The following is an 18,162-nucleotide window of genomic DNA, read 5'->3' on the forward strand; positions in this document are numbered from 1 at the left end:
GACTGTATTTAACGAGCAGGAGCAGCTCAGGTACAGGAAGGGGGTCTCACTGCAGGGTCACTGTCTGCCTGACTGAGCCAGGAGTGGAAGCAGAACAAATACACACACAGCATTGCAATCACTGGATCAGATGAAGCACCCACCTTGCTGCCCACCTTGGGCGGCCTCTTCTTGTATGGCCCGCTTCCCGCCCGGCTAAACTGACTTCCTGACTGGCTGTGAAGGAAATGCAGAGGCGTGTTAACCTGCAGAGTTACTGGAAATCATCTCTGAGGAACCAGGCTTCCAATTCAGGGGCTTCCCATCCCCTCCCCTCTCCCTCGATGTTCCCTGTCCCCTCAACTCTCCCTCAATGTTCCCTATCCCCTCTCCCTCGATGTTCCCTGTCCCCTCAACTCTCCCTCAATGTTCCCTATCCCCTCTCCCTCGATGTTCCCTATCCCCTCCCTCGATGTTCGCTATCCCCTCCCCTCTCCCTTGATGTTCCCTTTCCCTATCCTCCTCTCCTCTCCTCAAGAGTTCCTCCGCTCACAGTTGATTTCATGCTGTCCAGCCTCCCTCCTCTCCTCTCCTCTCCTCCCCTCTCCTCTCCTCAAGAGTTCCTCTGCTCACAGTTGATTTCATGCTGTCCAGCCTCCCTCCTCTCCTCTCCTCTCCTCCCCTCTCCTCACCTCAGAGTTCCTCCGCTCACAGTTGATTTCATGCTGTCCAGCCTCCTCAGTTTGGCCAGTTTCTTGCTCCATCTCTCCAGCTCGTCGATTCGAGTCTCCAGGTTGTCAGTCAGCTTGCAGAGCTCCTTCACCGCGCCTACGTTCTCCATGAAGATACGATCCTGAGACAGAAAGCTCAATATATATATAGATAGATAGACAGATAGATAGATAGATAGGTAGACAGGTAGATAGGTAGATAGATAGATAGATATCCTTCCTCTATAATCTGGATTGATTAGATTGAAGGTCCTCACCTTGTTCACCACCAGCAGGTTCTCGATGGTCTCTCCGTTCGCAAACACGACGTCGCCCGACTCCTTCACCGCGTCGGGAAGAATCTCCTGCACTTCCTGCGCGATCACACCTGGACAGGACATGACATCATCACACTGGTAAAGGGACCTTCTCAGGTGTTTGTCATTCGTCCAGGCGAGCAGTGTTTGTCAGGTGTAATGTATTACCTGTCTCAGGTGTAATGTATTATAGCTGTCTCAGGTGAATGTATTATAGCTGTCTCAGATGTAATGTATTATAGCTGTCTCAGGTGTAATGTATTATAGCTGTCTCAGGTGTAATGTATTATAGCTGTCTCAGGTAAATGTATTGCCTGTCTCAGGTGTAATGTATTACCTGTCTCAGCAGTGGTGTCGATGCCCACAGTAGCAGCGAATTCTGGTCTATACTGGTAGTGGACCAGTCTCATCTGGGAGATATGCTTGAGCTGCTCTGTGGTGTCAACCTGCAAGCAGACAAAGAGAATGAACCAGGGAGAGGGGAGAAGGGAGGAGAGGGGAGAAGGGGGGAGAGGGGAGAAGGGGGGAGAAGGGATGAGGGGGGAGAGGGGAGAAGGGGGGAGAAGGGATGAGAGGGGAGAGGGGAGGGGAGGAGCAAGGGGAGAGGGGAGAGGGTCGTTGGTACTGGGGTGGGTACTGACCTCCTGCACGTTCTCCTTAGTCCGGATGTCCGAGGGGTGCATGAGTGACCCCATGACCTTGATGTTGCCGTGGACGACAAGAGCCTCATCGGGCCGGTCCGTGTTGACCCCAACACGGCCGTGATGGAACACGGTGTCCGGGAGCTGACCGCGCTGCCAGAGCACGTCACTGTCACTCTCAAACTGACCCGGGTTCGAGGCCTGCAGGGCAGAGCAGCACACTGTTAATATTGACACTGCACACTTTATCAGCCTGGGAACCGCTAGTACTGAACACTGAAGAATAAATATTAGCTGTTAATTCTGAGGAGAATAGAGGACTTACAAAGACACACAGAGACACACGCACATATAGAGATGCACAAGCACAGAGACAGACACACACACACACAGAGACACACACAGACTCCTCACCCTCACTATGATCCTCTCGGATGCCTGCGCTGTCACAGTGTAGCTCTGACTCTGAGACTGGGCCTGCAGCGCTACCACCAGCATGAAGTACCTGCACAGGAAACAGAAAACAGGAAGTCAGGGACTCGGCCCTCTACACAAACCTCTCCAGACTTCTGTCCAGAAAGACCAACATTCAGGACAGTTTGCAAGAGCTTGTGCACATGAGTTAAAGGGATACTTCTACATTGCAGACACATTTTCACTGCAGTTTTTCTTTTCATAGGACGTCTCTCTATTGATGTATTTGTGGCAAACGCACGTTCTCATAACAGTATATAAACGCACGTTCTCTTAACAGTATATAAACGCACGTTCTCTTAACAGTATGTAAACAGACAGTATCTGGTCAGGGTTGGGCTTGCCCTTCTTCCTCTTGTATGTTTTGCAAGACTTTTAATCAATGTAAGAATTGGTGAAAATCTGTTGCTCAGAAACACTGCGTTTGATCAGAAGGTGTATCAGGGTCACTAGTTTGATCAGCAGGTGTATCGGGGTCACTAGTTTGATCAGCAGGTGTATCGGGGTCACTAGTTTGATCAGCAGGTGTATCGAGGTCACCTCTGGTCAGGGTTGGGCTTGCCCTTCTTCCTCATGTTGTTTGATGTCGTCTCGCTGAAGTGCAGCCGCCCCACCGTCACCTTCGTCACCTGCTCAGGAGGGAGGGTGACCCTGCAACACAGACAGAGGGGTGACCTGAGAACGAGACTTTAATAAACTCCCTCTCCATCTCTCCATCTCCTCCTCCCGCCTCCCTGTCTCTACCTGTCTAATCACATAACCATTCTCCTCTCCTTCTCTCCATCTCCATCTCCCACCTCCCTACCTCTAACCATTCTCCTCTCCTTCTCTCCATCTCCTCCTCCCACCTCCCTACCTCTACCTCTAACCATTCTCCTCTCCATCTCTCCATCTCCTCCTCCTGCCTCCGTCTCTACCTGTCTAATCACATAACCATTCTCCTCTCCATCTCTCCATCTCCATCTCCTCCTCCCACCTCCCTGTCTCTACCTGTCTAATCACATAACCATTCTCCTCTCCTTCTCTCCATCTCCTCCTCCCACCTCCCTACCTCTACCTCTAACCATTCTCCTCTCCATCTCTCCATCTCCTCCTCCTGCCTCCGTCTCTACCTGTCTAATCACATAACCATTCTCCTCTCCATTTCTCCATCTCCATCTCCTCCTCCCACCTCCCTGTCTCTACCTCTAACCATTCTCCTCTCCTCCATCTCCATCTCCTCCTCCCTCTTTTCCTATCTCTCCCATTCCCTCTCCCCTTCCTGCACCCACTCACCCGCCATCTCTCCCTCTCTCTCTCCCATTCCCTAAACCCCCCTCCCATTTCCATCTGAGTCAGTCTAGCCCCTCATTCCCCTGCTGGAGAGGGAGGGAGAGGGAGAAGGGTGTCCCAGTAGCTCTACTGGTGCACTGGGGTGGGACACTCACACCACTGGTTTGAAGGGCCTCTTGCTGCGGTCGGACTGGGATTGCTCCACGTTGATGGTCTGGTTCATGGCTTCCAGCTGTAGGAGACGGGAGAGAGGTGTCAGTGAATACTGAGTCTTGGGGCACAAAGTGGGAACAACTCCAAGAGGCCCCTCCCCCTCCCCCTCCTCACCTTCAGTTTCAGGTAGAAGCTCTCTATCGCTCCCCCTCCCCCTCACCTTGACCCCGTTCAGTTTCAGGTAGAAGCTCTCGATCACTCCCCCTCCCCCTCACCTTGACCCTGTTCAGTTTCAGGTAGAAGCTCTCGATCACTCCCCCTTCCCCCTCCCCCTCACCTTTACCCTGTTCAGTTTCAGGTAGAAGATCTCGATCGCTCCCCCTCCCCCTCACCTTGACCCCGTTCAGTTTCAGGTAGAAGCTCTCGATCACTCCCCCTTCCCCCTCCCCCTCACCTTTACCCTGTTCAGTTTCAGGTAGAAGCTCTCGATCACTCCCCCTTCCCCCTCCCCCTCACCTTTACCCTGTTCAGTTTCAGGTAGAAGATCTCGATCGCTCCCCCTCACCTTGACCCCGTTCAGTTTCAGGTAGAAGCACTCGATCGCTTTCAGCCCCTCGCTGGTCTTCACGTATTTGGGATCTCCCAGCATGCCAATGTACACGGTGACCTGGAAGTGATTCTTCTTCTGGCACACAAAGGAGTCATCAGGCACCGAGAAGTTGAAGCCCTTGTCAGCGTCGACGCGGTACGTGGGCATGGGGCTGGGACAGAGGGAGAGAGAGGGGGAGGGCGGTGAGGGAGCTCACATTGACACAGTGAATGGTTACACTCCAGGATGGGAGAGGGGAACGAGAGAGAGGGAACGAGAGAGGGAGGTGAGGTCTGGGAGAGGGGTAATGAGAGAGAGGTGAGGTGAGGTCTGGGAGAGGGGGAACGAGAGACAGGGAGGTGAGGTGAGGTCTGGGAGAGGGGTAATGAGAGAGAGGGAGGTGAGGTGAGGTCTGGGAGAGGAGGAACGAGAGAGAGGGAGGTGAGGTGAGGTCTGGGAGAGGGGTAATGAGAGAGAGGGAGGTGAGGTGAGGTCTGGGAGAGAAGGAACGAGAGACCGGGAGGTGAGGTGAGGTCTGAGAGAGGGGGAACGAGAGAGAGGGAGGTGAGGTGAGGTCTGGGAGAGGGGGAATGAGAGAGAGGGAGGTGAGGTCTGGGAGAGGGGGAACGAGAGAGAGGGAGGTGAGGTCTGGGAGAGGGGTAATGAGAGAGGTGAGGTGAGGTCTGGGAGAGGGAGAACGAGAGAGAGGGAGGTGAGGTCTGGGAGAGGGGGAACGAGAGAGAGGGAGGTGAGATGAGGTCTGGGAGAGGGGGAACGAGAGAGAGAGGTGAGGTCTGGGAGAGGGGGAACGAGAGAGAGGGAGGTGAGGTCTGGTAGAGGGGGAACGTTGTGCTCTAAGGTAAGCATCCTGACCAGGATTATCAGCGTGTTTCTGTAATGGAACTCCATTCCTGGTTACGGGAAGCCGCTGATGTATCACAATGCACAGCTGGGCAGCGTCACAGACTGACAGGGGAAACACGTTGCCATAGAGACTCTGCGGTTTTACTATGATTACTGTAGCGTCCTGCAGGCACTGAGACACCCACACTAGCTGTAACTCTAACCCTGCACTGTACAACACCTGGGAGAGCTGCCCCTGCCCCATGGAGGCCTGTTTTTTCACCTCACTGTCTGAAGTCAAAGGTCACAGTGACTGAGAGACAGACGCAGAGACAGAGACAGAGCTGCAGTCCTCCCCATTCACTCTGAATAAATAAACACATGGCACACGTTTACTTAACAAAATCCATCCAGCTACAATATCCTAGGATTTCTCTCACCATCTTAAATAAATAATAAAAGAAGACGATGAATAAAAAGGGGTGCAGAGGGTCATCGGGATTAAAGGACGCGGGGTCACAAGGTCAGCTAACCTGATACCTTCAGTCTAAACTGCTGTTAAGCCTTCGTGATCTGGATCTGCAAAGCTAGGTCAGCATGGGACCCAAAGACACGACTCAGCTACTGCTAGTGGCGAATGGAGTGGAGCATTTTCAAAGAAGTGTATTTCTTTTATTAAAGTAACTCATAATGATATCTCTGTGGGCTGGATTAAGATTACCCATCTCTCAACCTCCTCTCCCATCACCCTTTCATCTACCCCTCTCTCCTCTCCTCTCCCCCTCTCTCCTCTCTCCTAACCACTCTCTCCTCTCCTCTCCTCCTCCTTGGCAGGTATCACCCAGTCGAAACTTCAAGCTGTCCTCCCCCTCAGTACTAACCTCTCAGGAATTCAGGCAGAAACCCTTTCATTTTCACACCAAAGTCTCTCTCTCTCTCTCTCCATTGACCGCTCCCTGTTTTTGTTTTTCCCTACTTGAACCTCCCCCATTTACACTCCTCTCCCAGTTCCTTCCCAGAACGCATTGTGCTGCATTTCAAACTCTCTTATTGGTAGAGCAACGGAGTGTGGAACTCCCATTTGGAGCTGTGGTTCTGGTTCCAGATCCACGTGGTTCTGTCTGAACTCTGTCTCAGTCGGGCACAACCAATCAAGGAATTGTCACAGATGTGTCCGGGTTTGGCCTTTGGTTTTGGTGTTTATAAAGGGACTTTAAATTATAATACATCAAATAGTAGGTGGTGCAGCAGGTGATGTGGCAGGTGTTTTGGGGTGCAGGTAGCAGGTGATGATCAGGTGTTTTGGGGTGCAGATAGCAGGTGGTGATCAGGTGTTTTGGGGTGCAGATAGCAGGTGGTGATCAGGTGTTTTGGGGTGCAGATAGCAGGTGGTGATCAGGTGTTTTGGGGTGCAGATAGCAGGTGGTGATCAGGTGTTTTGGGGTGCAGATAGCAGGTGGTGAAGCAGGTGTTTTGGGGTGCAGGTAGCAGGTTTTCATCAGGTGTTTTGGGGTGCAGGTAGCAGGTGATGTGGCAGGTGTTTTGGGGTGCAGGTAGCAGGTGATGATCAGGTGTTTTGGGGTGCAGATAGCAGGTGGTGATCAGGTGTTTTGGGGTGCAGGAAGCAGGTGGTGCAGCAGGTGTTTTGGGGTGCAGGTAGCAGGTTTTCATCAGGTGTTTTGGGGTGCAGATAGCAGGTGGTGATCAGGTGTTTTGGGGTGCAGATAGCAGGTGGTGATCAGGTGTTTTGGGGTGCAGATAGCAGGTGGTGATCAGGTGTTTTGGGGTGCAGGTAGCAGGTGATGATCAGGTGTTTTGGGGTGCAGATAGCAGGCACTTACAGTTCTTTGCAGTTCACGTCGTACAGCGTAGCCCATTTGTTCTGCTGGTGCGGCTGCCACTTGATGCACTGGTAGTTGGGGTCAAGGTAGGAGCTGTCGCTGTCCTGCATCAGCCCTGCAGAGGGGAGGACAGAAACACTCCTCTGTTACTGCGCTCGTCCTTCAATTTATTCATTTCACAAACTCAAACCAGGACAGATGTGCTCAGTGTTTATCTGTGTAGGTGTGGTCTGTGTTTACCTGTGCAGGTGTGCTCTATGCTTACCTGGCTCCTGCTTGATCATGCCGTTGAGTATCTGAGTGTTAAGAGTGTTGGGGGGTGAGTCCGAGTGCTTCCTCTTCTTTGCCTGATGGACAGGAATCCCACTGAAACACACAAGGTGGACAGTGAGACACTGTGAAACACAACGATCAGAGACATTGCGCACAGAGACACTGTGTTCAGAGACAGAGAAACACAGTGATCAGAGACACTGCGCTCAGAGACACTGCGCACAGAGGCACTGTGTTCAGAGACAGAGAAACACAGCGATCAGAGACACTGCACTCAGAAACACTGCGCAGAGACACTGCGCACAGAGACACTGTGTTCAGAGACAGAGACACTGCGTTCAGAGACAGAGAAACACAGCGATCAGAGACACTGCACTTAGAGACACAGAGACACTGCGCTCAGAGACACAGAGACACAGCGATCAGAGACACTGCGCTCAGACACAGAGACACTGCGTTCACAGACAGAGAAACACAGCGATCAGAGACACTGCGCTCAGAGACACTGCGCTCAGAGACACTACGCTCAGAGACACTGCACTCAGACAGAGAAACACAGTGATCAGAGACACTGCGCTCAGAGACACAGAGACACTGCGCTCAGAGACAGCAATGAATCACAGAGACAGTACAGTGAGAGAGGACTCACTCTGGTGCCCCCTGGTGGTGTTGTAGCAGCTGGTGCAGCATCTGGCCCTGCTGGTTGTGCTGAATATCCCCGGCCGCCATCACTGGGCCAATCGAATACTGAGACATCATCGGCTCCGCCTTCATGTACATGTCCCGGGGCATGCTGGGATAGTGGGGGTGCGGGCCCTGCATGTGGGCGGGGCCGAGAGGGGGCGGGGCCTGGTGCTCCAGACGAGTGGGAGGGGTCATGTGACACATGTTCTCTGGGGTCATGGTCCGATGCATGTGTTGATCTGCATATGAGAGAGAGAGGAGAGACATGAATTACTCCTCAGCTGAAGCAGTGATTTCCAGCTAGCTTGAACACCGGATCAAACCCCTCTGAGTTTGCGATGAGGAGGCTGTTATCTCCCGTCAGTATCACAGTGATAATGATGACACTAACTGCAGGTCAGTAACCCATACAGCAGCCCATTGGTGTTTCAACCAAACCTTTTGAGTTTACCACGTCCTGCTTTCAGTTAAAAACTAATGAAGGGTATACTCTATAACACACACACGTACTCACACACACACGTACTCACACACACACACACACACTATCACACAGTATCACAAACACTCACACACTCTATCACACACACACACACACACACACACACACTATTACACACACACTGTCACACACACACACACTCGATCACACACACTATCACAAACACACACTATCACAAACACACACACACTCTATCACACACACACGCACACACTCTCTCTGCTCTTGTCAAGCCCAGTTCAAATACCTTTTAATAAACACGCTACGCTGTCTCTTGGAAACTGCCGAATTCTCTGATTGGAGTGTACCTACCATTGTTCCACTGAGGCTTGGAGGCCGGCCAATCAGATTAGCAGATTCCACTCCGACAAGGACTGAGTGTGAGGGGAGGGGAGGGGGGGCTCACTTACCGAGGCATGGACTGAGTGTGAGGGGAGGGGAGGGGAGAGGAGGGGAGGGGGGGCTCACTTACCGAGGCATGGACTGGACTTCCAGTGGGGGCAGGGGAATGGATCAGAAATCTCTCTCTCTCTCTCTTTCTCTCTCTCTCTCTCTCTATACAAGGTCAGTGGGACCTTGAGTGGTGAAAATCAGCTTGAATTTTACACAGCACCCTAAACTATATATCTAATTTCAGATGGCTATATCACATCAATATCAGGGTCTACTATACATTATATTAGATGTATAATATAACGTTAAGATATTGCAAAGACTTCTCGTAGACTTCATGTTTGTCATAGTGCGTACTCGGCTATAGAGCTAACTCACTATGAGAGCTGGGTTATAACCTGCTCTGTCACACCAACGCACTGCCTGCTTTATTAAGCTTATCTGTTTGATTTCCTTTCCTCCCAGTCAGTTCCCTGTTCCAGTCTGTGAACCCTGCTGGTTTCACAGAGGCCCGGTATATGAGTGAACACACACACATACACACACACACACACATGTGCACGTACACACACACGCACGTACACACACACACATGTACACACACACACGCACGTACACACACACGTACACACACGCAGACACGCACACACACACACACGTACACACACACACGTACACACACGCAGACACGCACACACACACACGTACACGCACATACACACGCACATACACACACGTACACACACACGCACGTACACACGCACACACACGCAGACACGCACACACACACACGTACACGCACGTACACAGACACGTACACACACATACACACACATGCACACACACACACACGCACGCACACACACACACATACACATGCACGTACACACACACATACACACACGCAGACACGCACAACACACACACGTACACGCACATACACACACACATGTACACACACACACGCACGTACACACACACGTACACACACGCACACACACACACACACACACGTACACGCACATACACACACACACATGTACACACACACGCACGTACACACACACACGCACGTACACACACACGCACGTACACACACGCAGACACGCACACACACACGTACATGCACATACACAGACACGTACACACACATACACACACATGTACACACACACACACACGCACACACACACACACACATGCACGTACACACACACGTACACACACGCAGACACGCACAACACACACGTACACGCACGTACACAGACACGTATACACACACACACGCACGTACACACACACGTACACACATGCAGACACGCACAACACACGTACACGCACGTACACAGACACGTATACACACACACGTACACACATGCATGCATGTACACACACATGCACATACACATACGCACACACACACAGACACACGTACACACATAGACTATACACACACTGAAAAGGCCTGTTTACATACCCATCAGTCACTCCAATATGACCATGTTAAAGTCTGAATATTTCTATTTTTACAGCATTAGGACTCTCCAGTACTGCCGCTGTCCTTGCAGGTGTTGCTCGGTGCTTTTCGCTATCCCTGTTCCTCTCTCCCTCTGTTTTCCATCCCCAGTGTTTATAAGCTCATTTTAAAGCGCTAGCCACTTTCAGTCTTGTTAGCGGGACAAAGGCAGCGGACCTGCCCTATTTGCAGAGAGATATCGCCCATACGTACTCCACCCCATCCCCCCCGACTGCACAGTGGTATAGTCTGGATGGAGCCACACTGTGGCACAGGGGACACTGGAACTTACCATTCACTTGCTGGGGGGAGTAGGGTTCCGAGCTGGAATCGGGAGGGGACTCAGGTAAAGTGCTGCAGGATAAAATACAATTCAAAATCAAAAGGTCTTCCTCAAAACTTTAAATATATAGAAATATTAAACAACAATAAGAATGGAACAGCTCTATTGAGAGGAATGTACCTCTCCTTCTCCCTCTCCCTTTCTCTTTTGTTTGCCGAGGGAAAGTCAAACACGTCGCGCCGGGCGTACCAGTGTGATGCAATGGAACTGTCCTGCGCAGTGATGGGAGAGGGGGGGACACTTCCTGTGAGCGCACAAAGCTAACTCACACAACAGTCTTGAATATGCAGTCTACTGTGACTGTAGTTTAACATTACAGTCCCTCCACTCTACCCCCTAACCCTCCCCTACCCTCTCCCAGCTTTCCTTCACTGCTACCCCCTCCCAGCTCCACCTCACTGCTACCCCCTCCCAGCTCCACCTCACTGCTGCCCCCTCCCAGCTCTCCTTCACTGCTGCCCCCTCCCAGCTCTCCTTCACTGCTACCCCCTCCTAGCTCTCCTTCACTGCTACCCCCTCCCAGCTCTCCTTCACTGCTACCCCCTCCCAGCTCTCCTTCACTGCTACCCCCTCCCAGCTCCACCTCACTGCTACCCCCTCCCAGCTCTCCTTCACTGCTACCCCCTCCTAGCTCTCCTTCACTGCTACCCCCTCCCAGCTCCACCTCACTGCTACCCCCTCCCAGCTCTCCTTCACTGCTACCCCCTCCTAGCTCTCCTTCACTGCTACCACCTCCCAGCTCCACCTCACTGCTACCCCCTCCCAGCTCTCCTTCACCGCTACCCCCTCCCAGCTCTCCTTCACCGCTACCCCCTCCCAGCTCTCCTTCACTGCTACTCCCTCCCAGCTCTCCTTCACTGCTACTCCCTCCCAGCTCTCCTTCACTGCTACCCCCTCCCAGCTCCACCTCACTGCTACCCCCTCCCAGCTCTCCTTCACTGCTACTCCCTCCCAGCTCTCTCTCACTGCTACCCCCTCCCAGCTCCACCTCACTGCTACCCCCTCCCAGCTCTCCTTCACTGCTACCCCCTCCCAGCTCTCCTTCACTGCTACCCCCTCCCAGCTCCACCTCACTGCTACCCCCTCCCAGCTCCACCTCACTGCTACCCCCTCCCAGCTCTCCTTCACTGCTACCCCCTCCCAGCTCCACCTCACTGCTACCCCCTCCCAGCTCTCCTTCACTGCTACCCCCTCCCAGCTCTCTCCTCTCCCCTCACTCTCTCCAGTCCCATCTCCGCTCACTCTCTCCAGTCCCCTCTCCCCTCACTCTCTCCAGTCCCCTCTCCCCTCACTCTCTCCAGTCCTCTCTCCCCTCTCACTTACCCAGGAGCGTAGGGGCCCTTGCTTTCGCTCTTGATGGGAGGCCCAGGGCCCATGCAGGGGTAGCCCTTGCTGAGCAGACCCAGGTGGGGAGGGTAGGGTGGCTGGCAGGGATTGGGAAGCAGCGCCCCCTGTCTGATGGGCAGAGGACTGCTCACCACACACACACCCCCTGCAGACACACCTGGCTGTGGGTTCGAATAGCTGGCAGGGATCTCAGGGAAACAGCTGTGGAGCAAGCAGAAGAGAGTCAGAGCGCTGATACACCGCTGCTGTGAACAGCAATAATGATACGAATGCTAATCATGATAAGGCATGTCCCCATTTGCACACATTAGGAGCAGCTCCTCTTCTAACTTTGCAGAGAGCGTCGGTCTCGCACACGGACGAAGCAGGGAACCGCGCTGTGTAAGCATGGCAGGGGAATGAGCCTGTGAGAGCGTGGAACACACGGCCTCTATTCTGGGGTGCGGGGGAGAGAATTCCACAGGCTGCTTCCTTCTCCACTGACGTCAGCAGCTGATTTTAACAAGCATTTCATAACGAACGTTGGAACAAAATCGAGCGCGCCGTGCAGTTGTTTGTTCATTTAGGAATTCTCACTTAAAGATAAGTGATGTTCTTCCCCTCTATACAAAACATCCAGATAACAGTGACATCAGTGCAGTGTTTGAGTGTGCCAGTGGAGTGCCAGTTACTTGTCTGTGTGTTGGTAGTGTGAGAGTGTGTCACGAGTATAGGTGTGTGTCAGTAGTGTGTGCGTGTGTCAGTAGCATGAGCGTGTGTCAGTAGCATGTCAGTAGCGTGTGTGCGCTGGTTCTCACTCACATGTCGGCCGAGTCGTCCTTGCTGATGTACTCCTCCAGAATGCTCGTGTCAATGTTCGCCGGCTCAAGAGCGCCGTTGATATCGTGACCTGAAGAGAGAGTGAGAGAGTGAGACTGAGAGGAAGAGTGAGAGAGTGACAGAGAGTGATGAAGGCATTTCACTGTGTCTGTGTGTGTTCTCTGGCACTGCACAGACTCCTCTCAGGGCTGGGCTGATAATCATAACAACCTGTGAACAGCAAGATGAGAGGGGCAGGAATCTGCTGGAGAGGAGCCAGGAGCAGCTATACATCAACCCCACTGCGGACTTAACCCTTTCACTGCTGCTCCCCTCCAGTCCTGCCAGAGAGCCGAGAGGTGTGGGCAGCACACAGAGCAGAGCCAGAGCTCTCTGTGGAATGCGAGGAAAACACAGAATTTCCATCCTAGCAGGAAACAGTTGTGACTCAGCTCACCTTTCTGAACTCTCACAGGGAGTGATATAGATAGAGAGAGAGGTGCAGTGCTGTACATTGCCAGTGAAATGGGTGAGGCCAGCGCTGGGAGTTACTGCCTGTCTGTAAACGAAGATGCTCTCGTTAAGAATCTTGTTTCATACAGAAGACACCTTCCGTTAGCATTCTCACACGCCGCACACACACATGCTCACACTCACAATAAACCCTCACACTTAATGCAGTTTCAGGTTTTTCTGTGCAAAATGCTGTGCTTTGTTTTATTGGTTTACTGTTAATTATCCAGTTGTCCCATTGTCACTACATGAATAGCTGATCATTCTGAACACAATCCCTCTCAGTGTAAAGCCAGCCCGTTTTCTTCTCGTTGTATTAAAAGCAGCCCCCTCCTCCCTCTCCCCCCTCCTCCTCAATGGAAGGAGGCTGAATGAATCGTGAGTTTGAGCTCTATCTCTGTGTCGCTCTCACAATGAGACTTCCAGTCTTCACCTGCGAGACAATCCACAATGACCAGGCTTCCAGCTGCTGCCACACAGAGAGCCCCAGAGAGAGAGCCCAAGGTGGGTTACCGTGTTCAAACATGGGATCTGCTTACTGTGTTCAAACAAGAGATCTGCTTACCGTGTTCAAATAAGGGATCTGCTTACCGTGTTCAAACAAGAGATCTGCTTACCGTGTTCATTCAAGATACTGGCTGATGTAATTCTTTGGTTCCCCCACTACCCCTCTCTGAGAGCGTGCTGAACTGAAGGTACTGCAGGGTTTGCACAGAAATCCTGCATGCTTTTCCCATGTGCTTTATTCCACTTTGCTTTTATAAGGGGCAGCACAGTCACTCTGCTCTGTGGGAGCTCCTATCAATGCTGGTCTCTGTTATCACACAACGCAGGAGCACAATGGCCTCTATTGCAGTGCAGCAGGAAAGTGAGATAATGGATATCCACACAGCGTCCAATCAATTAAACCAACATGAGTGTAATTATTAACCAGCCCTCCCTCTCCCTCTCCCTCTCCCTCTCCCTCTCCCTCTCCCTCCCTCACTCTCACTTTCCCAAGGCTTTCCCGATGCTTATAATGTACATATGCAAATAAAGCTCCACCATTGATAGCGGTAAGTATGGATTTCCATTTGCTCTCCTTGTAGACTAAGCCCCAGACCTCAGCACTATCCCAGCACTCTCCCGGTGGATTCAATCACACAATTCTGCGCCTGTGTTGTTGCTCTGCTCTTGCATTTACAACTGAAACCAATGAAATCGATCAACTGTCTTGTATTGTGTGAGACTATATGAAAGCGCCGCTGTGTGCTTGTGATAGAGATGACCCGTCTTCTCAAACCCGGGCGAGGAAGGGTTAAGGGTGGGCAGATTTGGGGAAGGAGCAGGTCAGCAGTTTGGGATTTGAGGCTCTGCTGAGCAGGGTCAAGGTCTCTGGGAAAGTGGCGATTACCAGGCTGAGGCGCTTACTGCTACCCTGAGAGCCACATGACCCCCTGGAGAGGAGAGCGGAGAACAACGGGATTAGGAGTGGAGGCATTGCAGAGAGGCTACTCACTCTCACACACACACACACACACACACACACACACACAGTGAGACTCTCTCTCACACACATACACACACACACAGTGAGACTCTCTCTCACACACACACACACACACACACACACACACACAGTGAGACTCTCTCTCACACACATACACACACACACAGTGAGACTCTCTCTCACACACACACACACACACACACAGTGAGACTCTCTCTCACACACATACACACACACACACACAGTGAGACTCCCTCTCACACACACACACACCCACACACACACACACACACAGTGAGACTCCCTCTCACACACACACAGTGAGACTCTCTCTCACACACATACACACACACACACACAGTGAGACTATCTCTCTCTCTCTCACACACACACACACACACACACACGCACACACACAGTGAGACTCTCTCTCACACACATACACACACACACACAGTGAGCCTCTCTCTCACACACATACACACACACACAGACAGTGAGACTCACACATACACACACACTCACTCACACTGAGACATTATGACCTGTACTGTATATTGATAGCGGGAGCTCCTGGCCTGGGCACACAGTGCAGAGCAGGCTGGAGGAAGTTTGTAGGGCAGAGTGAGGAAACTCATATTCTCATAGCAGACAGTTAGACAAGACACCTCTCAGATTCACCCAGCCCCCCCCCCCCCCATCCTAGCCGCATTCTCCCAGCCCCCTGCACCCCCAACCCCCACCTCAGCCACAGTCCCTCATTCCCTGACAGCCTAAGCTCCACTCCGCACTGGAATGTCAGGAATCCTGCTGTTTGAGTTGGAGAGCTGGGCTCCCCACCATCCCCCCCTCATCCACCCTCACCCTTTATCTCACTCCTTTCCTCCTTCCTACCTTTCTTCTTGCCTTTCCCTCCCTTTCTTTTTTCCCCTTCCTTCTTCTCCCTCTTGTAACGGATCTCCTCCGAGCGGCTGATGAGATAATAAGACCTGCATCAGTATAAGACCCTCACTCGCCTCTTGGCTACAGAGTTCGTTCTTCTGTTGAATGGAAAGACGTTTGTCTTTGAAGTGTATGGTTAGCGCTTCACGTCCAGCTTCCTGCGCTCCACTCAGCAGTGTAGGATTTACAGCAGGGTTATCTTATCAAAGCTCTGGAATCTCTTGCCGTGTCAGATAATTACTTCTCACCCTGATCCCAGGTCAGGGCCAAGTTCCTTCAGGACTGAGGTAAGGGAGACCATTAGATTCATCTCCTAAAGTAGGTCACAGCAGGAATTCAGGATTCAGATCCTTAGCTGAAAGCACTACGGCCACACCACCCCCCTCCCAGTCCCTCAGCTCCAACCACTAGAGCCACACCGCCCCCCCTCCCAGTCCCTCAGCGCTAACCACTAGAGCCTGCCTCCCTCCCAGTCCCTCAGCGCTAACCACTAGAGCCTGCCTCCCTCCCAGTCCCTCAGCTCCAACCACTACAGCCTGCCTCCCTCCCAGTCCCTCAGCTCTAACCAAGGGAGCCTGCCTCCCTCCCAGATCCCTCAGCTCTAACCAATAGAGCCTGCCTCCCTCCCAGTCCCTCAGCTTCAACCACTAGAGCCACACTGCCCCCCTCCCAGTCCCTCAGCTCCAACCACTAGAGCCCCACTGCCTCCCTCCCAGTCCCTCAGCTCCAACCACTAGAGCTCCACTGCCTCCCTCCCAGTCCCTCAGCTCCAACCACTAGAGCCCCACTGCCTCCCTCCCAGTCCCTCAGCTCCAACCACTAGAGCCCCACTGCCTCCCTCCCAGTCCCTCAGCGCTAACCACTAGAGCCCCACTGCCTCCCTCCCAGTCCCTCAGCTCCAACCACTAGAGCTCCACTGCCTCCCTCCCAGTCCCTCAGCTCCAACCACTAGAGCTCCACTGCCTCCCTCCCAGTCCCTCAGCTCCAACCACTAGAGCCCCACTGCCTCCCTCCCAGTCTCTCAGCTCTAACCAATAGAGCCTGCCTCTCTCCCAGTCCCTCAGCTTCAACCACTAGAGCAACACCGCCCCCCTCCCAGTCCCTCAGCTCCAACCACTAGAGCCCCACTGCCTCCCTCCCAGTCCCTCAGCTCCAACCACTAGAGCTCCACTGCCTCCCTCCCAGTCCCTCAGCTCCAACCACTAGAGCTCCACTGCCTCCCTCCCAGTCCCTCAGCTCCAACCACTAGAGCCCCACTGCCTCCCTCCCAGTCTCTCAGCTCTAACCAATAGAGCCTGCCTCCCTCCCAGTCCCTCAGCTTCAACCACTAGAGCCACACTGCCCCCCTCTCTTGCAATCCCTCAACTTTGACCTAATTTAGGAGTCCTTTGAATTTATATCATTAATGGAACAGTACAGCACCATGTTAAAAACGTAAATACAGGTTTGAATAGCAGCTCCTGTCACTGCCTGAACACACTGGCACTCTGTTAAAGGGGTAGTAGGGCTGGACCTGTTTAAAACATCTCCTGGTTGTTCCCATTAGTCCCAGCTCTGTATAAACAGCAGGGATTAGGGATCGAATTCTAACATTTCACATCCCTGGTATTTACAAGACCTGCTTTCCAGTCACATGACAGCTTTCTGGAAGAATCGTTTTTAATGTCCTCTCCTCTCCTCTCGTGCTCCAGAGAATGAACGCTGAGAGGATAACCGCTCAGGACAGTTTCATGAAAAAAAAAAACCTTGAAACTAAACACGATGGTTAACAATTCATGAGTAGAGTCCTGTTACCACAATTCCAGGCTGCGTCTATTCTGAGTAATCATTTCTGAGTTCCAAAGAATCAATTGCACGTTCCGAATTCCAATTGTAATGAATCAGCGCTGAGTTCTGATCATCACTTCCAAACCTGAAGATTGAAGTCCCTGCCTGGGCTGGTCACCACAAGCAGATCAGCCCCAGCGCTGTCTGTGTCTCTACCTGTACCTGTGGCAAGTGTTTCTGTGATGCAGGAGAAGACCGTAGAAGTGACCGTATGTGATGCAAGGCCCCAGGGGTCAAAGGTCATCTTGGTGCTTTAACTCACAGTGCAACTCAATTTGACCACCTGTCAGAAACAAGTCTGCGAGTGTTTGAAATGGTACCTCATCCTGCGGAGCTTTACACAGCTGCATGTCATCCCGCCTTATTCACAATAATACCCAAGACACCCCACCCCCCTTCCAGATAGCTACCTTCATGCAGGAGGGCAAGCAATGATAAAGAGTTTCTAATAATAACCTGCAGCCCTCCCCAGCACTCCCTGATCACACAATGCCTTGCTCAGCGGTGGTTATAATGAGATCCAGATGCTGGCTCCGGTCTCAGACACACACCCCATTGCATCGGGTTTCAAACCCTGAGCTGCTGCTGCTGGGAACACTGATAACAGAAATACAAAAAAAAAATATTGCATTCCACCGTATGTTAGGAGCCATGAAGTATCTGCGCAGGCTGCTCCCCAGGGTCCGCCAGTGCACACTCCTTCAGCTTTCTACATC

General features: G+C 52.3%; 1 protein-coding gene across 2 annotated transcripts in view; it reads right to left on the bottom strand.

The window, feature by feature from the left end:
- The window catches only part of myrf (myelin regulatory factor), a 39,515-nt gene that overhangs the window by 9,275 nt on the left and 12,078 nt on the right, over positions 1-18,162 (bottom strand). Inside the window, exons 2-16 of one of the 2 annotated variants that reach the window (XM_034058028.3) lie at positions 12,679-12,766; positions 11,854-12,078; positions 10,480-10,541; positions 7,742-8,015; positions 7,085-7,185; positions 6,820-6,934; positions 4,112-4,307; positions 3,549-3,625; positions 2,662-2,772; positions 2,062-2,152; positions 1,648-1,848; positions 1,344-1,452; positions 968-1,077; positions 672-832; positions 144-216 (exon numbers count right to left, since the gene is read on the bottom strand). In XM_034058028.3, the coding sequence (XP_033913919.3) occupies positions 144-216; positions 672-832; positions 968-1,077; positions 1,344-1,452; positions 1,648-1,848; positions 2,062-2,152; positions 2,662-2,772; positions 3,549-3,625; positions 4,112-4,307; positions 6,820-6,934; positions 7,085-7,185; positions 7,742-8,015; positions 10,480-10,541; positions 11,854-12,078; positions 12,679-12,766 (1,994 nt within the window). Of the gene's footprint in view, positions 1-143; positions 217-671; positions 833-967; positions 1,078-1,343; positions 1,453-1,647; positions 1,849-2,061; positions 2,153-2,661; positions 2,797-3,548; positions 3,626-4,111; positions 4,308-6,819; positions 6,935-7,084; positions 7,186-7,741; positions 8,016-10,479; positions 10,542-11,853; positions 12,079-12,678; positions 12,767-18,162 lie in introns of both variants that reach the window. The other variant, XM_034058027.3, reaches the window with a different exon arrangement.

This window comes from Acipenser ruthenus, chromosome 28 (assembly GCF_902713425.1).
Source record: "Acipenser ruthenus chromosome 28, fAciRut3.2 maternal haplotype, whole genome shotgun sequence".
NCBI lineage: Eukaryota > Metazoa > Chordata > Actinopteri > Acipenseriformes > Acipenseridae > Acipenser > Acipenser ruthenus.